At 43.2% G+C, this 26,997-nt stretch overlaps 1 protein-coding gene across 2 annotated transcripts in view; it reads right to left on the bottom strand.

Moving 5' to 3' along the window:
* The window catches only part of LOC124034021 (protein FAM189A2-like), a 65,860-nt gene extending 39,125 nt beyond the window's left edge, over positions 1-26,735 (bottom strand). For both annotated transcript variants that reach the window (XR_006838498.1, XM_046346653.1), the window contains exons 1-3: positions 26,231-26,735; positions 21,441-21,497; positions 7,819-7,929 (exon numbers count right to left, since the gene is read on the bottom strand). Coding sequence is in view for 1 of the 2 variants with exons in the window: in XM_046346653.1 (XP_046202609.1) it covers positions 7,819-7,929; positions 21,441-21,497; positions 26,231-26,527 (465 nt within the window). In the remaining variant the exon portion in view is untranslated. The remainder of the gene's footprint in view (positions 1-7,818; positions 7,930-21,440; positions 21,498-26,230) is intronic.
* Positions 26,736-26,997: the final 262 nt, after the last annotated feature.

Consider the following 26,997-nt stretch of genomic DNA (forward strand, 5'->3'; position numbering starts at 1 on the left):
CTTGAGGAAGGCTACCTGAAATGTTTAACCCAAGTTAAACAATTTAAAGGCAATGCTACCAAATACTAATTGAGTGTATGTAAAATTCTGATCCACTGGGAATGTGATGAAAGAAATAAAAGCTGAAATAAATCATTCTCTCTACTATTATTCTGACATTTCACATTCTTAAAATAAAGTGGTGACTCTAAGAGAGAGAATTTTCACTAGGATTAAATATCAGGAATTGTGAAAAACTGAGTTTAAATGTATTTGGCTAAGGTGTATGTAAACTTCCGATGTCAATCTGTGCATCGACACAATCCTTCAACCTCATGGCTTGGTTTTTGCTCTGACATGCACTGTCAACTGAGGGACCTTGCATAGACAGGTGTGTGTGCCTTCCAAATCATGTCCAATCAATTGAATTTACCACAGGTGGACTCCAATCAAGTTGTATGATCAATGGAAAAAGGATGCACCTGAGCTCAATTTCGAGTCTCACAGTGAAGGGTCTGAATACTTAAGAAAACAAAGTATTTCTGTTTTTTTATTTTTAACATTTGCCCCCAATTGTTTTTTACAGGGTTTAGCTTTGTCATTCTGGGTTATTGTGTGTAGATTGCTGAGATAAAAAAAAAACATGTAATCCATTTTGTAAAAGGCTGTAACGTAACAACATGCGGAAAAAATCAAGGGGTCTGAATACTTTCCGAAGGCACTGTACTATATGTACATAATATATGCCATTTAACAGACGCTTTTATCCAAAGCGACTTACAGTCATGTGTGCATACATTCTACGTATGGGTGGTCCCGGTCAAAAGTACCAGTCAAAAGTTTGGACAACCTACTCATTCAAGGGTTTTTCTATATTTTTTACTATGTTCTACATTGTAGAATAATAGTGAAGACATCAAAACTATGAAATAACACATATGGAATAATGTAGTAACCAAACAAGTGTTAAATAAAGGTTACAAAAAATATCTAATATATACACTGCTCAAAAAAATAAAGGGAACACTTAAACAACACAATGTAACTCCAAGTCAATCACACTTCTGTGAAATCAAACTGTCCACTAAGGAAGCAACACTGATTGACAATAAATGTCACATGCTGTTGTGCAAATGGAATAGACAACAGGTGGAAATTATAGGCAATTAGCAAGACACCCCCAATAAAGGAGTGGTTCTGCAGGTGGTGACCACAGACCACTTCTCAGTTCCTATGCTTCCTGGCTGATGTTTTGGTCACTTTTGAATGCTGGCGGTGTTTTCACTCTAGTGGTAGCATGAGACGGAGTCTACAACCCACACAAGTGGCTCAGGTAGTGCAGCTCATCCAGGATGGCACATCAATGCGAGCTGTGGCAAGAAGGTTTACCAGGAGACAGGCCAGTACATCAGGATACGTGGAGTAGGCCGTAGGAGGGCAACAACCCAGCAGCAGGACGACTACCTCCGCCTTTGTGCAAGGAGGAGCAGGAGGAGCACTGCCAGAACCCTGCAAAATGACCTCCAGCTGCCACAAATGTGCATGTGTCTGCTCAAACGGTCAGAAACAGACTCCATGAAGGTGGTATGAGGGCCCGATGTCCACAGGTGGGGGTTGTGCTTACAGCCCAACACCGTGCAGGACGTTTGGCATTTGTCAGAGAACACCAAGATTGGCAAATTTGCCACTGGCGCCCTGTGCTCTTCACAGATGAAAGCATGTTCACACTGAGCACGTGACAGACGTGACAGAGTCTGGAGACGCCGTGGAGAACGTTCTGCTGCCTGCAACATCCTCCAGCATGACCGGTTTGGAGAAGGGTCAGTCATGGTGTGGGGTGGCATTTCTTTGGGGGAACCGCACAGCCCTCCATGTGCTCGCCAGAGGTAGCCTGACTGCCATTAGGTACCGAGATGAGATCCTCGGACCCCTTGTGAGACCATATGCTGGTGCGGTTGGCCCTGGGTTCCTCCTAATGCAAGACAATGCTAGACCTCATTGGGCTGGAGTGTGTCAGCAGTTCCTGCAAGAGGAAGGCGTTGATGCTATGGACTGGCCCATCCATTCCCCAGACCTGAATCCAATTGAGCACATCTGGGACATCATGTCTCGCTACATCCACCAACGCCACATTGCACCACAGACTGTCCAGGAGTTGGCGGATGCTTTAGTCCAGGTCTGGGAGGAGATCCCTCAGGAGACCATCTGCCACCTCATCAGGAGCATGCCCAGGTGGTGTAGTCATACAGGCACGTGGAGGCCACACACACTACTGAGCCTAATTTTGACTTGTTTTAAGGACATTACATCAAAGTTGGATCACCCTGTAGTGTGGTTTTCCACTTTAATTTTGAGTGTGACTCCAAATCCAGACCTCCCCACAAATTTGATTTGATAAATTTGATTTCCATTGATAATTTTTGTGTGATTTTGTTGTCAGCACATTCAACTATGTAAAGAAAAAAGTAGTTAATAAGAATATTTAATTCATTCAGATTTAGGATGTGTTATTTTAGTGTTCCCTTTATTTTTTTGAGCAGTGTATATATTTTACATTTCAGATTCTTCAAAGTAGCCACCCTTTGCACACTCTTGGCATTCTCTCAACCAGCTTCATGAGGTAGTCACCTGGAATGCATTTTAATTAACAGGTGTGTCTTGTTAAAAGTAAAGTTGTGGAATTTCTTTCCTTCTTAATGTGTTTGAGCCAATCAGTTGTGTTGTGACAAGGTAGGGGTGGTATATAGAGGACAGCCCTATTTGGTAAAAGACTAAACAGCTCAAATAAGCAAAGAGAAATTACAGTCCATTATTACTTTACGACATGTAGGTCAGTCAATGTGGAAAATGTAAAGAACTTTGAATGTTTCTTCAACTGCAGTCGCTAAAAGCGATATCAAGCGTCATGATGAAACTGGCTCTCATGAGGACCGCCACAGGAAAGGAAGACCCAGAGTTACCTCTGCTGCAGAGGATTGGTTCACTAGAGTTACCAGCCTCAGAAATTGCAGCCCAAATAAATGCTTCGCAGAGTTCAAGTAACAGACACATCTCAACATCAACTGTTCAGAGAAGACTGTGTGAATCAGGCCTTCATGGTACAATTTGCTGCAAAGAAACCACTACTAAAGGACACCAATAAGAATAAGAGACTTGCTTAGAATTCAAGGCACACTTAACCAACATGGCTACCACAGCATTCTGCAGCAATATGCCATCCCATCTGGTTTGCGCTTAGTGTGACTATAATTTGTTTTTCAACAGGACAATGATCCAACACACCTCCAGGCTGTGTAAGGGCTATTTGACCAAGAAGGAGAGTGATGGAGTGCTGCATCAGATGACTTGGCCTCCACAATCACCCAACCTCAACCCAATTGAGATGATTTGGGATGAGTTATACCACAGAGTGAAGGAAAAGCAGCCAAACAAGTGCTCAGCATATGTGGGAACTCCTTCAAGACTGTTGGAAAATAATTTCAGGTGAAGCTGGTTGAGAAAATGCCAAGTGTGTGCAAAGCTGTCTTCAAAGGAAAGGGTGGCTACTTTGAAGAATCTAAAACATACCTTGATTTGTTTAACACTTTTTGGGTTACTACATGATTCCATGTAGTATTTCATAGTTATGATGTCTTCACTATTATTATACTATTATTATATAAAAATTAAGAAAAACCCTGGAATGAGTAGGTGTCCCCAAACTTTTGACTTGCACTGTATTGTCACGCTCATTATAATGATTAGACCAAGGCACAGCGTGCGTAGAGTTCAACATCATTTTAATAAACCGAAACTCACTGAACAAAACAAAACAACCAACCAACCAAACAAACGAAAAGTGAAGCTACTGTTGTGCACTGAGGCAACTAAATGTAGACAAGATCCCACAAACACAAATGAGGGAATGGCTACCTAAAAATGATCCCCAATCAGAGACAACGATAAACAGCTGTCTCTGATTGGGAACCATATTAGGCCAACGTAGCAAAATCCATCCTGGCTGAATGCCCACTCTAGCACGGCAACTGTGGGAAGCTGGAACAAAGTGCACTGGGCTGTGAACGCGCACTGGAGACACCGTGCGCATCACCGCATAACACGGTGCCTGACCGTTCACACGCTCCCCACGGTAAGCTCAAGGAGTTGGCTCAGGTCTGAACCCTGACTCCGCCAATCTCCCCGTGTTCCCCCCCAAACCTCTTTGGGGGGGCTGCCTCTCGTGCTTGCTTCGTTGAGCTAACTCCTCGTATCGTCGCCGTTCCACTTTCGCTGCCTCTATCTCCTCCTTCGGACGGCGATTACTCCCGGCCTGCATCCAGGGTTCTTTACCATCCAGGATCTCCTCCCAAGTCCACTCCTCCTGTACACGCTGCTTGGTCCATTTTTGGTGGGATCTTCTGTCACGCTCGTTATAATGATTAGACCAAGGCACAGCGTGCATAGAGTTCAACATAATTTTAATAAACTGAAACTCACTGAACAAAACAACAAACAACCAACCAAACGAAACATGACGCTACTGTTGTGTACTCAAGCAACTAAATGTAGACAAGATCCCACAAACACAAATGAGGGAATGGCTACCTAAATATGATCCCCAATCAGAGATAACGATAAACAGCTGTCTCTGATTGGGAACCATATCAGGCCAACATAGACAAATACAAAAAACCTAGATGACCCACCCTAGTCAGTATCACGCCCCAAGCAACATAGACAGCTTACTATGGTCAGGGCGTGACATGTATATACAGTGCATTCGGAAAGTGTTCAGACCCCTTAACTTTTTCCACATTTTGTTACGTTACAGCCTTATTCTAAAATTGACAATTTATTTATTTTCCTTATCAATCTACACACAATAGCCCAGAATTACGAAGCGAAACAGGTTTTTAGAAAATGTTGCACATATATTGAAAATAAAGAACGGAAATACCTTATTTACATAAGTAATCAGACCCTTTGGTATGAGACACAAGATTGAGCTCAGGTGCATCCTGTTTCCATTGATCATCCTTGAGATGTTTCTACAACTTGATTGGAGTCCAGCTGTGGTCGAAGGAATTGTCCGTAGAGCCCCGAGACAGGATTGTGTCGAGGCACATATCTGGGGAAGGTTATCAACAAATATCTGCAGCATTGAAGTTCCCCAAGAAGACATTGGCCTTCATCAATCTTAAAGGGAAGACGTTCGGAACCACCACGACTCTTCCTAGAGCAGGCTGTCCGGCCAAACTGAACAATCGGGGGAAAAGGGTATTGGTGAGGGAGGTTACCAAGAACCCGATGGTCACTCTGAAAGAGCTTCAGAGTTCCTCTGTGGAGATGGGAGAACCCTCCAGAAGGACAACCTTCCCTGCATCACTCCACCAATCAGAACTTTTTGGTAGAGTGACCAGACGGAAGCCACTCCTCAGTAAAATGCACATAACAGCCCGCTCGGAGTTTGCCAAATGGCACCTAAAGGACACTCAGACCAGGAGAAACAAGATTCTCTGGTCTGATGAAACCAAGTTTGAACTCTTTGGCCTGAATGAAGACTGGGGCGATTGAACTCTTTGGCACCTCAGACTGGGGCAAAGTTTCACCATCCAACAGGACAACGACCCTAAGCACACAGCCAAGATAACACTTGATATGACACACCTGTTAGGTGGATGGATTATCTTGGTTGAGGAGACATTTTCACTAACAGGTATGTAAACAAATTTGTGCACAAAATTTGAGCGAAATAATATTTTTGAGAGTCTGGAAAATGTCTGGGATATTTTATTTCAGCTTATGAAACATGGGACCAACAGTGTAGATCTTTAGAAAGAGGAGAGGCGCTGTGATCCAATACGATTTTTAAAATGTGTTTTTCTTTAAGCCTTAACCTGCTTTTTGCCTGAGTAACCTTTGGTGGCAGAGCATTCCATGATTACATGGCTCTACACAGAACTGAGCAACGCAGTAAGTCTGTTTTTGGTTTGGATACAGTGAAGAAACCCTTGGCATGTCTGGTGTGGTATGTACGGTGTGTCTGTTTGAAGTGTATGCAAATATTGGGTAGGCATTTTCAACACATTTTTCTTAAAAAGATTAGAAGAAGTCCATTTCTCCTCAACCCGCAACCATGAAAGATGAACATGCATGTTGTGGAGGTTAGTTTTGTGTGCGCTTGTTAAGGGCAAAGCGTGCTGCTTTGTTTTGAACCAGCTGCAGCTTTGCTAGGTCTTTCTTAGCTGCACCTGACCATATTACCGGACAGTAATCAAGATGGGACAAGATCAGATCCCGAACAACTAGAACACTTGATCTTTGAGTCAAAAATGCAGAATGTATTTTTATAACAGACATACTGTACCTCTACCCATCTTCACAACAACTTTGTGAATATGGCTTTACCATGATAACTGACTATCCAATGTTACTCCTAGGAGTTCAACTTGTTCAATGGTCACACCTTTTGTGTTTGTGTCTGTGTGCATGCGTATGCGTGTGTCAATGTCCAGATCTCAGCTCCAGTCTGATACGCTGCTTGTGTTCAAGTTCGTTTAGGGGTGGGAGAAGTTCCTGCACGTCTAATGTGTGATGGCAAGTTTCTAGGCTAATAAAATGTACCATGTTGATATGCCTTGAACTGGAACCAGCCGTGGTTTCTGTTCCAAATGGCACCCTATTCCCTAAACAAACAGTACTGCACTACTTAGGATGTAGAGAAGTCACATTGTTGAGATAGCATCTCCAATAGAGGGGAAAGAGACATCAGGTAGATCAGATAGTGTCCTTCCTCTCCGGCAACCGAGTTAGGAAGGACACCTATATCTTTGTAGTGACTTGGTGTATTGATACACCGTCCAAAGTGTAATTAATAACTTCACCATGCTAAAAGGGATATTCAATGTCAGTTCATTTATTTTTTCCCCCATCTACCAATCTACCCTTCTTTGTGAGGCATTGGATAACCTCCCTGGTCTTTGTGGTTGAATCTGTGTTTGAAATTCACCGCTCGACTGAGGGACCTTGCAGATAATTGTATGGTGGAGTAAAGAGATGAGGAAGTAATTCAAAAATCATGTTAAACAGTATTATTGTACATAGAGTGAATCCATTCAACTTATTATTTGTTGTGATTTGTTAATCACACTTTTACTCCTGAACTTATTTAGGCTTGGCATAACAAAGGGGTTGAATATTTATTTTCAAGACATAAAAGCGTCTGCTAAATGGCATATATATATTTCAGCTTTTCATTTTTTATTCATTTGTAAACATAAAAAAAAAACATAATTCCTCTTTGACATTATGGGTATTGTGTGTAGGCCAGTGACAAAATATCTACATTTGATACATTTTAAATTCAAGCTGCAACAACAAAACGTGGAAAAAGTCCAGGGGTGTGAATACCTTCTGAATGCAGGAAGCTGTGTGTGTGTGTGTGTGTGTGTGTGTGTGTGTGTGTGTGTGTGTGTGTGTGTGTGTGTGTGTGTGTGTGTGTGTGTGTGTGTGTGTGTGTGTGTGTGTGTGTGTGTGTTCGTGAGAGAAAGCGAGAGAGAGAATGAATACAGGAATACAGCCTGCCACCTAAGACATCTAAATCTCCCCTATAATAACAACACACAAACATGTGAAGATAGATCACTGATAATCATGATCCACTTATCCCCAATCATTGTCTGTCTCACACCATAATCAAACACCTACACACAACATCATCACATCTGCACACACACTCGACCAATCAAACACCTACACACATTTCAAATCAGTGTTGTGCGCGCATGCATGTGGGTCTGTGTGTGCGTGCCTGCCTGACTGTGTGTGGGTGATGTCTGCGTGTGTGTGTGTGTGTCTCACCAGTTGACAGTTGGTTATGGTGGAGACCATCTGAGCTCCTTGACAACAGAGGATGAAGCCGGCCAGGTTGAGAAGAACACACACCACTGACGACAGCACAAACATATTCACCTGGGAGAGGGAAATGGTGGGGGGAGGAAAGAGAGGAGAGGGAGAGAGAAATAGTAATGGAGATATTTGCAAAACATATCACACAGCCTAATAGGAAAATAGTCCAAATCAGAGAGCATATTAAAACTAAATCCCCATATAATACAGAACCATAATATAGAGAGAGGGAAGAAAGGGAAGTTGAGAGAAAAACTGTTTATGACGAAAGAGAAAGGCTCTCATAGCTGGCCTTGACTGGAAAGATCATTTATAGTGCCTTCACACCCCAGACTTTTTCCACATTTTGTTGTGTTATAGCCTGAATTTAAAAAGGACACACTAGATTTTTTGGGTCCACTGGTCTAAAAAAATACCCCTTAATGTCGAAGTGGAATTATGTTTTAATTTTTTACAAATGAATTAAAACTGAAAATCTGAAATACATCTTCAAACCCTTTCTTATGGGAAGCCAAAATAACAGAGAAAACTGACGATGGATCAACAACATTGTAGTTAGGAAGCCTGTACAGAATAAACATATTCCAAAACACGCATCCTCTTTGCAACAAGGCACTAAAATAATACTGCAAAAAATGTCGCAAAGCAATTCACTTTTTTATCCTGAATACAAAGTCTTATGTTTGGGGCAAATCCAATACAACACATTACTGAGTACCACTCTCCATATCTTCAAGCATAGTGGTGGGCTGCATCATGTTTTGGGTTTGCTTGTAATCCTTAAGGACTAGGGAGCTTTTCAGGATAAAAAATAAATATAATGGAGCTAAGCATAGGCAAAATCCTTCAGGGAAACCTGGTTCAGTCTGCTGTCCACCAGACAGTGGTAGATGCATTTACCTTTCAGTTGTACAATAACCTAAAACACAAGGCCAAATCTACATTGGAGTTGCTGGCCAAGAAAACAGTGAATGTTCCTGAGTGGCAGAGTTACAGTTTTGACTTGTTTTGACAGTTTTGACTTTGAATCTGCTTTGAATCTGCTTTAAAATCTATGACAAGATCTGAAAACGGTTGTCTAGCAATGATCACCAGCCAATTTAAGAAAGCTTGAAGAATTTAGAAAAGAATAATGGACAAATGTTGTACAATCCAGGTGTGGAAAGCTCTTAGAGATTTACCCAGAAAGACCCTGTAACCGCTGCCAAAAGGTGATTCTAACATGTATTGACTCAGGGGGTTGAATACTTATCTAATCAAGATATAATATTGTTTTATTTTTCATAAATGTTTTATAGATATTACAATTTTTCTTCCACTTTGACATAAGAGTATTTTGTGTATATCGTTGACAAAAAATACAATTAAATCCATTTGAATCCCACTTTGTAACACAACAAAATGTTGAAAAAGTCAAGGGGTGTGAATACTTTCTGAAGGCACTGTAATTGTATTGAATTGATTTCGGTAAAATACATATAATGTACAACAAGATAAACAATGTATTCCCAGAGGAAATCACATAAAATTATTGTTTTCAAAGTGGTCCTCAATGGTAAAAACAAATAAAACACGAATGATTAAAACACAAGATGAAATTACATATAGAAAAGATGACAGAAAAAATGAGTCATATAAACACTGTTATTGAAAAAAAGACGAGGAGGGAAAACAGACCAATACCTGTTTGTTAATAGCTGACATCATGGAATATATAATGGGTAATTTAACTATACTACTATTAGACTGACTTGATGGTGTTGGTTTATAGTGCATGTAATTCAGAACAGCCAAGGATATGTCAATCAATATGAAAATGACCCCTTTTCAAAGCGTACACAAATAGATGCTCTCAGAAAAGATCTGACTATTTTAAGCGTGCCTCAAGCAGCAAAATCGTGTCGGTCGCCTTGGCGGTCTCGGGCATAAGGGAGGGGATGGGCCAAATCCAGCCCCCCACTGCCTCTCACAGTGAGGCAGAGGGGTATTTATACTGGAGCTAAGACTGGGACGCATGGTGACCGCTGTCTGTCTTTCTGTGTCTGTCCCTTTCTGTCTGGTGACCACGGCCATGGAAATCACTCAGGTCAGAGGTGGGGCTCTGTGTATTCTTTGTGACGGGGAGGATACAGTCACTAACTCAGTCAATGTGTCCGCTCTCACACTCTCACACAGGACACACACACACAAATACACAGCTTGCAGGACAGACAGCCAGACTCCAGATTTCACTCTCAGGCAAGCGCCAACTCCCCAGTTCCAACTGAACACTCACTCTTCCAGTTTCCTGAAGTCACGTTATGAACAAATTGAGGGGATTAAGACTTAAGACCCCCTTTACACTAATAAGAGTGTTCCCCAAGGGGTAGGCTATGTCTGAAGATACATTATTGATGTTAATCTGTTGCACTAAAGGTGCACTATGCAAAAATCGCTCCACTATTTCCTGGTAGCTAAAATTCGAATAGTTTGCATAATTTCAGTTTATGTGATAAAACAAGCAAAAGCAGTACAGCATAGAGCATAGAGAATCATTGTACCATCTAACTGTGCAAACGGCAGGATATCCGGATACTCATATCAAATCAAATGTTATTTGTCACATACACATGGTTAGCAGATGTTAATGCGAATGTAGCGAAATGCTTGTGCTTCTAGTTCCGACCATGCAGTAATATCTAAAAAGTAATCTAACCTAACAATTTCACAACAACTACCTTATACACACAAGTGTAAAGGAATGAATAAGAATATGTACATAAAAATATATGAATGAGTGATGGTCGAATGGCATAGGCAAGATGCAGTAGATGGTATAGAGTACAGTATATACATATGAGATGAGTAATGTAGGGTATGTAAACTTTATTTAAAGTGCCGTGTTTAAAGTGGCTAGTAATACATTTATTACATCAATTGTTCCATTATTAAAGTGGCTAGAGTTGAGTCAGTATGTTGGCAGCAGCCCCTCAATGTTAGTAATGGCTGTTTAACAGTCTGATGGCCTTGAGATAGAAGCTGTTTTTCAGTCTCTCGGTCCCCGCTTTGATGCACCTGTACTGACCTTGCCTTCTGGATGATAGCGGGGTGAACAGGCAGTGGCTAGGGTCCTTGATGATCTTTTTGGCCTTCCTGTGACATTGGGTGGTGTAGGTTTCCTGGAGGGCAGGTAGTTTGCCCCCGGTGATGCATTGTGCAGACCTCACTACCCTCTGGAGAACCTTGTGGTTGTGGGCGGAGCAGTTGCCGTACCAGGGGGTGATAAAGCCTGACAGGATGCTCTCGATTGTGCATCTGTAAAAGTTTGTGAGTGTTTTTGGTGACAAGACGATTTTCTTCAGCCTCCCGAGGTTGCGCTGTTGCGCCTTCTTCACCATGCTGTCTGTGTGGGTCTGTGTGGGTGGACCACTTTCCACCCTCTCCACTACTGTCCGGTCGATGTGGATAGGGGGCTGCTCCCTCTGCTGTTTTCTGAAGTCCACGATCATCTCCTTTGTTTTGTTGACATTGAGTTTGAGGTTATTTTCCTGACACCACTCTCCAAGGGCCCTCACCTCCTCCCTGTAGGCCGACTCATTGTCGTTGGTAAATCAAGCCTACCACTGCAGTGTCGTCTGCAAACTTGATTATTGAGTTGGAGGCGTGCATGGCCACACAGTCATGGGTGAACAGGGAGTACAGGAAAGGGTTGAGAACGCACACTTGTGGGGCCCCAGTGTTGAGGATCAGCGGGGTGGAGATGTTGTTACCTACCCTCACCCCCTGGGGGCGGCCAATCAGGAAGTCCAGGACCCAGTTGCACAGGGCGGGGTCGAGACCCAGGGTCTTAATGACGAGTTTGGAGGGTACTATGGTGTTAAATGCTGAGCTGTAGTCGATGAACAGCATTCTTACATAGGTATTCCTCTTGTCCAGATGGGTTAGGGCAGTGTGCAGTGTGATTGCGTCATCTGTGGACCAATTGGGGCGGTATGCAAATAGTAGTGGGTCTAGGGTGTCAGGTAGGGTGGAGGTGATATGGTTCTTGACTAGTCTCTCAAAGCACTTCATGATGACGGAAGTGAGTGCTACCGGGCGGTAGTCCTTTAGCTCAGTTCCCTTAGCTTTCTTGGGAACAGGAAAAATGGTGGCCCTCTTGAAGCATGTGGGAACAGCAGACTGGGATAAGGATTGATTGAATATGTCCGTAATTACACCTGCCAGCTTGTCTGCGCATGCTCGGGACAGAGGGGCGGCAGCTCGGGACAGAGGGGCGCAGCTCGGGACAGAGGGGCAGCAGCTCTTGGCTGAGGGGCAGGGGCTCTTGGCTGAGGGGCATGGGCTCTTGGCTGAGGGGCAGGGGCGGCTCTGGGCTGAGGGGCTCTGGGCTGAGGGGCTCTGGCGGCTCTGGGCTGAGGGGCTCAGACAGGTGTTTGCCTTTCCAAATCATGTCCAATCAATAGAATTTTCCACTGGTGGACTCCAATCAAGTTGTAGAAACATCTGAAGCATGATGAATGGAAACAGGATGCACCTGAGCTCAATTTCGAGTCTCGTAGCAAAGGGTCTGAATACTTATGTAAATACTTTCTGTTTTTTATTTTGAATACATTTGCAAACATTTCTAAAAACCTGTTTTAGCTTTGCCATTGTGTGTAGATTGATGAGAAAAAAATATCAATTTCAGAATAAGGCTGTAACATAACAAAATGTGGGAAAAAAGGAAGGGGTCTGAATACTTTCTGAATGCACTGTATGTCAAGTCAAGAAAGCTTACCAGCAGGCAGAGGTATTTGCCATTTGCCGTGACTGGAACTTGCGGGTGCTTTTTCACGCTCCCTTTGTTATTACGCTCCCTATGTTATTAGTTTTACAACTAAAATGCTTGGCTGTATTTAAAGACATGGATGACTTGTATTGATTGACATGCACAAATTATTGTATGATTGAATGATACACTGTATACTGAAGTAGGCCTTTATGCCAATAAGTAAGTTGTGCTAAAAACAGCTACAGTAAAAAAACATTTTTTGTTTTTCATGGAATAGAAACCCGATCATATTTATCAAATTAATTAAGCTAAATAAATAATAAAAAAAGATCCCATATAGTCGAACACTTTCAAGAGAATTGGGAATTTTGCTAAATGTCATCAAAAAAGTTAGCTTACAGCTGTGAACCTTTTTTTGTGGGATATACATGGTAATTTTAGGTTTTGTGGCATATTTTAGTTAAACTATCTGTCACATCTGCTCCTGCAACGCCCTCTACTGCTCATCCTGTATCTCCTTGTCCTGCCGCCTCCCCCAGTGCTCTTTTCCTCTCTCTCATTACAATACATTCACAGATTTTACAACACACTGTGTGCCCTCAGGCCCCTACCCCACCACTACCACATATCCACAGTACTAAGTCCATATAGTGCGTATGTTATTGTGTGTGTGTGTGTGTGTGTGTGTGTGTGTGTGTGTGTGTGTGTGTGTGTGTGTGTGTGTGTGTGTGTGTGTGTGTGTGTGTGTGTGTGTGTGTGTGTGTGTGTGTGTGTGTGTGTGTGTGTGTGTGTGTGTGTGTGTGTGTGTGTGTGTGTGTGTGTGTGTGTGTGTGTGTGTGTGTGTGTGTGTGACAGGTGTGCTGGAGTCAGAGCAGATCCCCACCAGCTGCAACCTGTTCCATAATCAAGACCTCTACTAATACTCAGCCCTGCAACTTCCGCGCTGCCAGAACATAATCTCTGATCAGTAAATGTTTCTAGCCATTTGTTTCTATTCAGATCCTGATGTGCCTGTTTTCCTTGCCTGACGCTGTTTTCCTCTCTGCTACAGTTCTGCCCGAAATGTCTCTGGTCCCTGTCTCGTCATCCTGCAACTATGTCCTGGATTCCCCACTCTACTAGTCCCTTGGATTCCCCTCCGGACCTGCTTACCCTGTCCCAACCCCTCTCGCTCCAGCCTCAGCCTCCGCATATGTTTTCCTGCAACCCGCCTGAGCTTCCCCTGACCTGCACTCCATCTTCTCCCTGTGTTTCAATAAATACCTTGTTTACTTCATTCCAGTCTCCTCGTCTGTGTCTGCTCTTGAATTCCTCTGTTCCACTCCATGTAACACTATCCCCAATTTTAAAAAAAAATGTTTTATTTCACCTTTATTTAACCAGGTAAGCTAGTAGTTGAGAACAAGTTCTCATTTGCAACTGCATCCTGGCCAAGATAAAGCATAGCAGTTCGACACATACAACAACACAGAGTTACACATGGAATGAACAAAACATACAGTCAATAATACAGTAGAAAAAAAAGAAAACATGGAATGGAAAATGGAATTGCAACCCCCTGCATGCACAGTGTATTCTTTCATTGCATGTGCAGTGCACTCTTCCTTCACATGTACAGCTGATTCTCAAGATCTTGCCCACTAATGAGATGATATTGAGCCCACAGCGCTTACAACAAACAACCTCTGACAAAAGTCCCTTTACTTCCATTTGAGGTGAAAATGATGAATCAGACATCTCATCGATAGCAACAGCTCATGGTCCTCCTGGAATCAGATTTTTTTTTAACTCAATGGAGGAACGTAGTCAGAGAAATGCTGATGAATGTCTTGCTCGAGCTGTGTATGCAACTGGTTCACCTCTGATGCTCACAGGCAATGTGTATTGGAAGAGATTTCTGAATATTCTTCGACCCAGTATACACCCCTCCAACCAGACATGCTTGATCTACTCATTTTCTGGATGTAGAGTTCAAGTGAAGGTCAAGCAAATCATAGAGAAAGCAGACTGTTTTGCAATTATCTCTGATGGGTGGTCGAATGTTTCTTGGGTAAGGAATAATTAACTACATCTCCACCCCTCAACCAGTATTCTACAAAAGCACAGACACATGGGACAACAGACACACTGGTCTCTACATTGCAGATGAGCTGAAGGCACCACAGAAGGTATTTCCACTGGTGACAGACAATGCTGTGAACATGAAGGCTGCTTGGTCAAAAGTGGAGGAGTCCTACCCTCACATCACACCAATTGGCTGTGCTGCTCTTTCATTGGATCTGCTCCTCAATGACATCATGACACTGAAAACAATGGATACACTCTACAAAAGAGCCAAGGAAATGGTTAGGTATGTGAAGGGTCATCAAGTTATAGCAGGAATCTACCTCACCAAGAAAAGTGAGAAGAATAAGAGCACCACATTGAAGCTGCCCAGCAACACCCGTTGGGGTGGTGTTGTCATCATGTTTGACCATCTCCTGGAGGGGAAGGAGTCTCTCCAAGAAATGCCCATATCACAGTCTGCTGATATAGACAGCCCCATCAAGAGGATCCTCCTGGATTATGTATTTTGGGAGAGAGTGGTAAGCAGCCTGAAACTCCTGAAACCTTTGGCTATTGCACAGACTGAGGGAGACAATCCCATCCTGTCTGATGTTCAAATTCTACAGTCCTGGAATGCATCAAAAAGCGTGAAGACTTCTGCCTGAAGCTCAAACACGCCGCAATGTACATGTTGGACCCCAAGTATGCTGGCAAGAGCATCCTGTCTGGTGTAGAGATCAAAAAGGCTTATGGTGTCATCACTACCGTGTCTCGCCACCTTGGCCTGGATGAGGGCACGTTTCTTGGCAGTCTGGGGAAGTACACTTCCAAGCAAGGGCTTTGGGATGGAGATGCAATATGGCAGTGGTGCCAACATATCTCATCAGCCAGCTGGTGGAAGGGACTTTGTGGATCTGAGGCTCTTTCCCCTGTTGCCTCCATCATCCTCCCACCAACATCAGCCGCCTCAGAGCGCAACTGGTCATTGTTTGGGAACACACACACCAAAGCATGCAACAGGCTGACCAAAAGGGTTGAGAAATTGGGGGCCATCCGGGCAAATTTGAAGCTTTCTGAGCCTGACAACGAGCCATCCTCAACAGGGTTAGAAAGTGACAGTGAAGATGAGGCCTCAGAGTCTGATGTTCAAGATGTGGACATTGAAGAGGTCCAGGGAGAAGACATGCAAGCCTGGGAGGAAGACAACCAAAGCTTTAGCTCAAACACTATCATTTTACAGAGGTATGTTACAAATGTTTTTTGGAGATGTGATGGGGATCATTGGGGATCATTCAATATTCTCTTACTTTTCATTAAAAGTTAAATTCGTTAAAAAAATTATATTGGAAGGACTTACTCATTTGCAATTATGCCTACTTATGATAAGGTGAAAGGTTTGTTTCTGTCTCTATATATTGTATATATATCCAATTAAAAGAACATCTACATTTATCTGGTATTAATATTAATTCCCACGGAAAGGTTCCACCTCTGAATATCCCCCAAAATGTGCCACCCTAACAGTCAATATTTAAAAACTGTCAAATGCTTCTCAAAGATGCCCTCTGATGGTCAAACTAGCACTAAATAGCATTAATGGCAACAATGGCTGACATGTTAGAATTTTGTGGCAGCCCGCAAGCTGTGCTGCAGTATGACGCAAGTTTTAAAGGAATAACCACTCTATGTCAGATACTTCAGTGAGTGTAATATGCTCCAATGACTGTAATTAGCTCAATATTAGGAGTTGATAAATAAAGTTGACATCATTAAAAATAATATTTTCTGCTCTTTTCTACTGTAGTAGGTATCATTGGCGACCTGCTAATTAGGGCGTTAGGGGTGGCGCCTCACCTTTGGCAGAAAAAAAATGAAATGAGCAGATTTTTCAAAAAATATATACACTGAACAAAAATATAAACGCAACATGTAGTGTTGGTCTCATTTTTCATGAGCTGAAATAAAATATCAGACATTTTCCATACGCACAAAACGTTTTTTTTCTTCCAATTCTATGCAGAAATTTGTTTACATCCCTGTTAATCTCTCCTTTTCCAAGATAATCCATCCACCTGACAGGTTTGGCATATCAAGAAGATGATTAAAAAAATAATTATATTTACACAGGTGCACCTTGTGCTGGGGACAATAAAAGGGCATTCTAAAATGTGAAGTTTTGTCACACAACACAATGCCACATATGTCTGAAGTTTTGAGGGAGCTTGCAATTTAGAGAATTTTCAGTACGCCCAAGCGGCTTCACAACTACAGACCACGTGTAACCCTGCCAAGCCCAGGGCCGCCACATCTGGCTTCTTCACCTTCCGGATGATCTGAGACCAGACAGCTGATGAAACTGTGGGTTTGCACCACCGAAGAACTCCTGCAGAAACTGTATCATCTACACACTTGTCGTCCTCACCAAGATCTTGACCTGACTGCAGTTCGGCATCGTAACCGAATTCAGTGGGCAAATACTATTCTTCATCGGCTACTGGTACGCTGGAGAAGTGTGCTCTTCACGGATGAAACCCGGTTCAACTGTACCGGGCAGATGGCAGACAGCCTGTATGGCGTCGTGTGGGCGAGTGGTTTGCGGATGTCAACGTTGTGAACAAAGAGCCGCTTGGAGGCGGTAGGTTTATGGCATTGGCAGGCATAAACTACGGACAACTAACACAGTTGCATTTTATCGATGGCAATTTGAATGCACCAAGACACTGTGACGAGATCCTGAGGCCCATTGTTATGCCATTCATCTGACGCCATCACCTCATGTTTCAGCATGAGGACAAAATTCCACAGGCCACAATCAACAGTGCTGCATAAGGCAACAATGCACGGCATCCATGTCACAAGGATCTGTACACAATTCCTGGAAGCAGAAAATGTCCCAGTTCTTCCATGGCCTGCATATCACCAGACATGTCACCCATTGAGCATGTTGGGATGCTCTGGATCAACCTGTACAACAGTGTGTTCCAGTTCCCGCCAATATCCAGTAACTTCGCACAGTCATTGAAGTCGGACAACATTCCACAGGCCACAATCAACAGTGCTGCATAAGGCAGCTGATGGTGGTCACACCAGATACTGACTGATTTTCTGATTCAAGTATCTACCTTTTTTCAAGGTACAGTATCTGAGACCAACCGTTGGATATCTGTATTCCCAGTCATGTGAAATCCATAGATTAGGGCCTAATGAATTTATTTCAGTTGACTGATTTCCTTATATGAACTGTAACTCAGTAAACCTTTGAAATGGTTGCTTGTTGCGATTACATTTTTGTTCAGCGTAATTCATGGATTAATGCTCATAAAAGTGTGGTAAATGTGTGTACATTTTCCTGTAAAAACAAAATATTGTTCAAAACAAAGCTGTTCAGTTACTTACTATTCTGCCAGCAGCAGCTCCGGGCACATGGGCTGTTCACCCAGTGCTTGGGTTATTTTGCCAGCTATTTTCTATAAGGGAGGACGGCACCAATGAGATTGAAGGATTTCATCACATTAATTTTAACCGCACAAAGCAAATGGATGGTCCTGTGGCGTTGAAATTAGAGCTCAGATCTCCTGGATCTCCCGGTAGTCAACAGATGGCGGTAAAGAGCAAATTGTACTTGATTTGTAATAAACGAACCGTGTCATTATGGTGGCTGCAACAGTGACACCAGCTCTGTCACGTAACACTGTGGAATCACTTCTAAAAACAGAATTTGAAAGGCTGACCCTTCCAAATAATTGCAAATAAAGCATTTGGGACCTGATAAACCAGACATCTTCATCCAGCAATTGCTCAATCAAACCTTATCGTGGACCTGGTATGAAAATAAAGCATGGCTGTTTGGCTGCCCAGCTCGCAACACTTTGTGAAAAAAAAATTACCACATTTTGTCTAAGCTAATTGACCGAGTCAAATTCTTTGGTGCATTTGAGCTAACACTAAGGGGACAAGATAAAACACAAGTATTCGAGAACCCAGGAGTGTTTAGGGGACTTGATTGATTTTGTGTCATCACTGGACACCGCTATTGTTTTTTAAAAGGCACGTCCCACGAGCTACTAGACTGTAGGCTCTCCACAATGCAAGGGCACATTGTAAAGGAGTTACAGAACACTGACTTTATGGCCATACAAGCAAATGAGACAACCTATGTGATGCTTGCCATCATTTGCCGCTACATTGATGCAGCCAAAACTGTGCAAGAGAGATATTGGGGATTTGCGAAATTGGAAGGAGGCCCTAATGCAGACACAATCAGCAGGGCTCTCCTTCAAAATCTGAGCCTACTTTTTCCAGAGCAAGGAGCAGAAAAAGATAAAACATTTTGGTCAAACATATGATGGGGAAAGCGTGATGCGCGGTTCAACTGGTGGCATTAGTAAGAAGGTAAGCAGTAAGCAGCATCAGCCGTGACACATGCTTGTGTATTTTTCTCAGATTTAAGGAGGCGCTCAACCTGCTTCTTACGATCCAACAAAATAAATGTGTTGGACAGCACAGTGGTACGCAGGCTCCCCCGCGCATCCCAGACGGGCTGGAATTTCCAGAGCCGTGTTGTAAACACCATGCATGAAAATACAGGTGAACTATTGGAGTGCTTAGAAACCACTCTAGCCTCTGATGACTTTGACAACATCACTGACAGGGAAGCCAAGGGATTCTCGACGATGTTAAAGGATTTTCTTTTTTTCCTTGATTTGTTCCAGCACAGTGGACATTCTTTTTGCACACCTGCATAAAAGAAGCATTGATGCTGTGCAAGCACAGGATGCCGTCAAATGATTTATGGATGTTTTGTCCAAGGTATGAGACTCCGCGCCATTGCTCTGTGCCAAGTACACTGACGCAGCTGGAACCAGAAGAGGTGTTGCTAGTGGTGGAAATCAATGACAGGCATGAGGTAATTTAGTCTACAACCTAATTAAAAGCCCTCTATGAATTAAATAAATCATTATTATTGGCATATTAATATTCAGTTTACATTGATTAGACCTATACTTGATAGAGTTGTATGGATAGTGTGTGTTCAATGCGTCTAGCCTAATGCTTGTCAAAATCATGGGCATTAATATAGAGTTGCACCCCCCCTTTGGTGCTATAATAGCCTCCACTCTTCTGGGAAGGCTTTCCACTAGACGTTGGAACATTGCTGTGGGGACTTGCTTCAATTCAGCCACAAGAGCATGGTGAGGTTTGGCAGTGATGTTGGGCGACTAGGCCTGGCTCGCAGTCGGCGTTCCAATTCATCCCAAAGGTGTTTGATGGGTTGAGGTCAGGGCTCTGTGCAGCCAGTCAAGTTCTTCCACACCAATCTTGACAAATTATTTCTGTATGGACCTCACTTTGTAGACAGTGGCATTGCCATGCTGAAACAGGAAAGGGCCTTTCCCAAACTGTTGCCACAAAATTGGAAGCACAGAATTTTATTGTATGCTGCGCAAAAATGTCCCTTCACTGGAACTAAGAGGCCTAGCCCAAACCATGGTAAACAGCCCTGGTGTCACGAATCCCGCCGAAGATGGTGCCTCTTCCTGTTCGGGCGGTGCTCGGCGGTTGTCGTCGCCGGCCTACTAGCTGCCCCCGATCCCCTTTTCTGTTTCATTTAGTGTTGTCTGATTAGTTTCACCTGTTTCTTGTTTGGGTTTTTGTTTTGGGCTATTTAAACCCGGTAGGCCCGCCGGCTTTTGTGCGGGCTTGTTTTTCGGTTATTGGTGTGTGTATATTTTGTGGATTCTATTTTCCGAACAGTTTCGTCCTGTTTGTTTGGACTGGGTCTTTATGCGCCCTTGTGTGTGGTGTTGACTAACACTCTGTTGTTTGGAAATAAATATCCACGTATCGAACTACCCTGCTCTCTGCGCCTGCTCCTCCACCCACTACTTCTAGAAGTCGTAACACCCAGACCATTATTCATACTCCACCAATCTTTACAGTTGCCAATACGCTTTCGGGCAGGTCGCATCTGACTGCCAGATGGTGAAGCGTGTTTCATCACTCCAGAGAAAGCGTTTCCACTGCTCCAGAGTCCAATGGCGTCGAGCTTTGCACCACTCCAGCCAATGCTTTGCATTGCGCATGGTGACCTTAGGCTTGTGTGCAGCTGCTCGGCCATGGAAACCCATTTCATGAAGCTCCCAACTAATAGTTATTGTGCTGACGTTGCTTCCAGAGGCAATTTGGATCTTGGTAATGAGTGTTGCAACCGAAGACAGATGATTTTTACGCGCTACACGCATCTGGTCCCGTTCTGTGAGCTTGTGTGACCTACCACTTTGAGGCTGAGCCGTTGTTGTTCCGAGATGTTTCCACTTCACAATAACAGCACTTACAGTTGACCAGGGAGCACTAGCAGGGAAAAATGTGATGAACTGACTGGTTGGATAGGTGGTATCCTATGACGTTGCCACCTTGAAAGTCACTGAGCTCTTCAGTAAGGGCTATTCTACTGCCAATGTTGGTCTATTGAGATTGCACAGCTGTGTGCTCAAATTTATACACCTGACAGCAATGTGCGTGGCCTGTTGAAATTGGAAAAAACCTGCCTGCACTCTGCTCCCCCCCACCTACTTAGCCAACCAGGAGTCGCTACTGGCAGGTACTTAATTCAAAATGTGTTTATTCTGTTGTTGCTAGAGATATTCAAACAAAAATATGGAAAAATGGTTGAATACCCCTGGCCTTCATACAGTACTTAGGTCGGTTCCCTCATACAGTAAGCAAGTACAGATCCCTCTCATGTATAAAAAGAACAGTTCTGCGATATATGACCTACCAGCAGCAGCATGGGTCTCCTCCAAGTTGTGAGGCCAACGATCCCTGACAGGATCACCTGGAGAAGAAGAAGAAAAACAGATACAGAAATCCGCAATGTTACATACTGTATACCATGTGCATACACAGACAGTAACCCCCCCCCCCTCCCCTACATAATATACATAAGTATACATACATAGAACTACATTTATATTACAATTTAGCCATTCAGCAGACACTCCCATCCAGAGCGACCCACAGCTCGTGCATTCATATCAAGATGGAAAGGTGAGACAACCACATATCACAGTTGTATCCCAACCACGTGTCACATACACTACCGCCCAAAAGTTTGGGGTCACTTAGAAATGTCCTTTTCTTTTCTAAAGAAAAGCAATTTTAGAGATATTCTTTTCAGAAATACATTATATTTATTTTTATTTTACCTTTATTTTACTAGGCAAATCAGTTAAGAACAAATTCTTATTTTCAATGAAGGCCTAGGAACAGTGGGTTAACTGCCTTGTTCAGGGGCAGAACGACAGATTTGTACCTTGTCAGCTCGTTACTAGTCCAATGCTCTTACCACTAGGCTACACTGCCGCCCCAGTATAAACATTGTTTTTTTTTTTAATATGAATTTTACCCCGTTTTCTCCCCAATTTCGTGTTATCCAATTGTTTTTAGTAGCTACTATCTTGTTTCATCGCTTACAACTCCCGTACAGGCTCAGGAGAGACGAAGATTGAAAGTCATGCATCCTCCGATACACAACACAGCGCGCATCCAACCCGGAAGCCAGCCGCACCAATTGTGTCGGAGGAAACACCTTGGTTAGCGCGGCCCGACACAGGAGTCGCTGGTGCGCGATGAGACAAGGACATCCCTACCGGCCAACCCCTCCCTAACCCGGGCGACAGAGCCTGGGCGCGAACCCAGAGTCTCTGATGGCACAGCTGGCGCTGCAGTACAGTGCCCTTAACCACTGCGCCACCCGGGAGGCAATTGTTAATGTTGTAAATGACTATTGTAGCTGGAAACGACTGATTTTTAATGGAATATCTACATAGGCGTACAGAGAAAGTGCCAAGAAAGTGAAGATCCCCTACGACGCTGTGTACTACTCCCTTTACAAAACAGAGCAAAATGGCCCTAACCAGAATAGAAAGAGGAGTGGGAGGCCCCCGGTGCACAACTGAGCAAGAGGACAAGCACTTTAGAGTGTCTAGTTTGAGAAACAGACGCCTCACAAGTCCTCAACTGGCAGCTTTAGGCCAGCATCCCAGAGTCGCCTCTTCACTGTTGATGTTGAGACTAGTGTTTTGCGGGTACTATTTAATAAAGCTGCCAGTTGAGGACTTGAGGAGTGTCTGTTTCTCAAGTAGCTGGTAAATTCGCTCTGGCCTATATACTCTGTTTTCAGAGCACTCGTCTGAGTGTGTCAGAGTGCAGAATATGTGACGAATTTACAAACGCTCAACACCCGTTGAATATGGCCAGTGTCAGTAAACATTAGCAAAAAAGCGTAATAAATTATTGCCAGCAGTCACTAACGCTCTGGATAACATGAAAACAGCCTAACCAGCTCTACTAGAGCAAGTAAAATGGTAAGAGTGAGCTGTTCACTCATTTGTGTCTGGAAGTAGCTAGCCAGCTAGCCAACGTTAGCCAGTTAGCTTGCGTGCTTGACTGCTGTTGTTAGGTCCGAATGCTCGGATCAACCCTACTCCTCGGCCAGAGCGGCCAGTGTGCACTCTGAACGCTAACCGCTTTGAATTTACTAATGGACAATCTGACAACGCTGAGTTTACGAACGCCCAGAGGGCACTCTGGCAGTCCAGATTGAATTTACGAACACACCCGTAGTATAAACCAGCCTTTAGTCTTGAAATCTTTGGTTGTTTAGTACACGGCCTCACATGTGAATATCTAAAGAGCTGGGTTGGGCTAAAGCTTAAGAGGGTGTGAATGATGCTGAATGGGTGTAGACTAAGAAGAGCTCTCCATTCAAGGGCCATTTTCTCTAAAGTGAGGTTACAAGTTGATCAACTTTCAAAGCAGAATGACTTTCCAATTGTTCCTCAACTGCAGTGTATGATATACCATGTTCTAGCAGTCTCTACTGTTATCCAATGTAAAAAACACAATTTTAAACGTTGCTACATAAGACCGAATCCAGCTGGTCAGTCACACATGGTGTGTGGATGTTGTTTAGGGTTGTGTGAATGTTGTCTAAGGTTATGTGAACGTTGTCTGACATAATGAACTAAAGCAGTGATCTTCCTTTGTAGGCCATTGCGCCACACTTCCTAACAATAACTAGAGAGTTAGTTGCTCAATAGGCCTTATCTCCCTTACACCCACCCATGTTCCAGGAAAGCTATGTATGCCGAGTGAGTTGCTGTGTTTTGGTGAGGAGTGATTTGCCAGTGGACATTAAAACAGACTTGTACAAAGGCCAACAGCAACACCCCAAGCCCTTATAGATCAATGTGAAACCCGTATAATGTGGTGTCAAAGAGGAAAATGTCATTTGTTATCTTATATGGCTTGAAGAGATAGGTAATCCTGTTCCTCTTAATTTCTGTAAGATTGTTACAAGATGACCTGTAAGTTTTTGTAGTCTGTTTTATAACTGTTTCTAACTTTCTGTAAAACAATTGTTCATGGTTCCTGTTATCCCAGGATATGTGGGAGAGTGGACATGTCCTTGATATGATTTGTCTCTGTCTAGACCTAATATCTGTGGTGATAAGCAGAAGCACTGGACTCATTTGAATGGCATGTGAAACACCCCACCCATCTTTGTTCTGTATAAGATGTCTGCGAAAACAAAAAGCAAATTTATTTGGTTTTCCAATGCATGCTGAAATAAAGCTTTTGTATATTGAGATTGGACTGCCGTATGAAGGGGTTTTCCACCACATAAGAACACAAAAACAAATTGTACTGTGTGGTTACATTAGTGTGTGGTAACATTAGTGTCTGTAAAAGGTTGATTTCTCTCCAGTGGTCGTTTCTGATTAAGTTGAAAAGGCCCAATAGTCTTCTGAAACACTTTTAGTCTAATACTACAAAGGAAGTGGGCAGTGAAAGTGGCTGGACTGATAAAGACTTAACAGGGCCATTATTTTGAGGTTTGACAACCCTGGCAGTCTCCATAGTATTGTCTGAGCAGCAGCTGTAGTAAGCTTGACAATCATGTAAATCCTGTGTAAGAGATTTAGAGGTGGTCTGCCAAACATGCACAAAAGTCATTGCACAATGCACAGTCCCACATTAAAAGAACAACAACTCTAAAGGCTTCGCATACCCTTTATAAGGCCTACATAGATGCTTCACAGATTATATAAGTGAATCCATACTAGGCCTCTGTAAAATGTGTTATAATATGTCCTTACGTTTGGGGGGTGGTTGAAGCGATAAGGTTTCTCCATAAACCAGGTCAGAATCAATGTGTCTGAGAGGGGAGGAGATTAGTCTCAGGCAACAAGGAGGGTCCTCAACATGCATTATGGCCTTTTATTACACTACTATGTTTTTTAAAAAGCACTTGCACATCTGAGTTGCTGCAGGTGCATGGAAATAATGTGGTAACTAAATAAAAGTGAAACCTGCACTTTTATTTTCCATTACATTTTTTTAATGAACCAAGATGGAGAAATACCAAGGCTGCACCCCACAATGCACCCTAGTCCCAATTTAGTGCACTACTTTTGACCAGGGCACATAGGGTTTGCAATATGTCAGGAATAGGCCCTATTCCCTACACAGTGCAAGCTCTATGGGCCTTGGTCAAAAGTAAAGCGATAAATTGAAAATAGGGTGACATTTACTCAATATGGTGCCATTTATTCAATAGGGTGCCATTTATTCAATAGGGTGCCATTTCGGACTCGGACCAAGATGGACACCTTAGATCGAGAAACATTCAATATCAAATTCTGGTTCAGTGTTTTCCAATAAGAAACTGCCTGTTTTATAAGAACTTAATCACAACCATAAAAAATTTGTGGGCAGAACTGAAAAAGCGTGTGTGAGCAAGGAGGCCTTACAAACCTGACTCCGTTACACCAGCTCTGTCAGGAGGAATGGGCCAAAATTCACTCAACTTATTGTGGGAAGCTTGTGGAAGGCCACCCGAAATGTTTGACCCAAGTTAAACAAATTAAAGGCAATGCTACCAAATACTAATTGAGTGCACGTAAACTTCTGACCCACTGGGAATGTGATGAAAGAAATAAAAGCTGAAATAAATCATTCTCTCTACTATTATTCTGACATTTCACATTCTTAAAATAAAGTGGTGATCCTAATTGACCTAAAACAGGGAATTTTTAGGATTAAATGTCAGGAATTGTGAAAAACTGAGTTTAAATGTATTTGGCTAAGGTGTATGTAAACTTCCGACTTCAACTGTACAGTATGTGCGCCAATCCAGTTCACTCATAAATGGGCTAGTATCCAACTGTAGGGGCTACCAATATGTCACCCCTTAATAATAATGTACTTGTCAGCACACAAGTCACCCAATACCACTGGACTCTTAAACAGCATCTAGATATGACACCAGAACACGACAGCTGACAAATAGTCCATCGCTCTGCCATGTCTTTTGGTTCTGGTGGATATGATCTAATCCCCTAACCAGAGTGTGATTTGGGTAACAGTTGCATAATTGATAAGCACTACACAACCTGTTGATATAGTCGACTAGCTATCATAGTGTAAGAATATGGAGTCAAAAAAAATGACTGCCATCTTATTAATTATGTGTGAGATGTTAATAATAAACCTGAGGCTACTCACTGAAGATCCGACCCAGAAAGGGCATGAGTTTCGGATGGGTGGCGAGCTGCTGAGGGAGAGAGCTGAGAAGGAGAGCGCGACCATGGAGCAGCCGAGAACCAGCTGCAGTAATCCGAGGGAGAGCAGTGGGCCGCCTTGGAGAAGCGCTGGTAGCAGCTGCGACTGAGAACCAGGCATGCGAGAGCTAGATATACAGCGGGGCGGCCGGCTCCTGAACGACGAGTCTGCCAACTGAGAACGCAAAGAAACCCTAGTTACAGGGTAACACGATCCGGGGAGAACTACCGGTATAGACATTGGATACGCGCCACCAGGAGGAGAACAACTGAACCTGGATGAGGCGGGTGATCGTTTTAGTTTTATTCCTAAATTAAAGAAGAGATCCGTCAGTTGGGTTTGGTCGATGTTAGCGTCGTTACTACTGCTATGGTCGTCTCGAGGTGGCGGAGTTTGAAGTTTTAAAATAACTGCTGTTTGTGACAAGGGGCTAGGATTGCGTTTCACATTTTTGTCAGGGGCACAAGAAGGGCGCAGGAAAGGGCGCGTGTGCAGCCCTCTGGGCATAAACGACAGGGACCCATGTGTCCCGGCCCTGGGCATAAACGGCAGGGACCCAAGCCGCTAGGGTGCCCCCAACCGCCTTTAAAGGAACTCAGTCATGGTCTCAATTTACTGTTGAGAGTTAGAATGGTAGAATACATAAGATGCGATTTTGAAATTGGCAGTGCATCAGCAGTTTTTCCTCTTGTAATGTCAGTCACTGACAG

This window comes from Oncorhynchus gorbuscha, linkage group LG04 (assembly GCF_021184085.1).
Source record: "Oncorhynchus gorbuscha isolate QuinsamMale2020 ecotype Even-year linkage group LG04, OgorEven_v1.0, whole genome shotgun sequence".
NCBI lineage: Eukaryota > Metazoa > Chordata > Actinopteri > Salmoniformes > Salmonidae > Oncorhynchus > Oncorhynchus gorbuscha.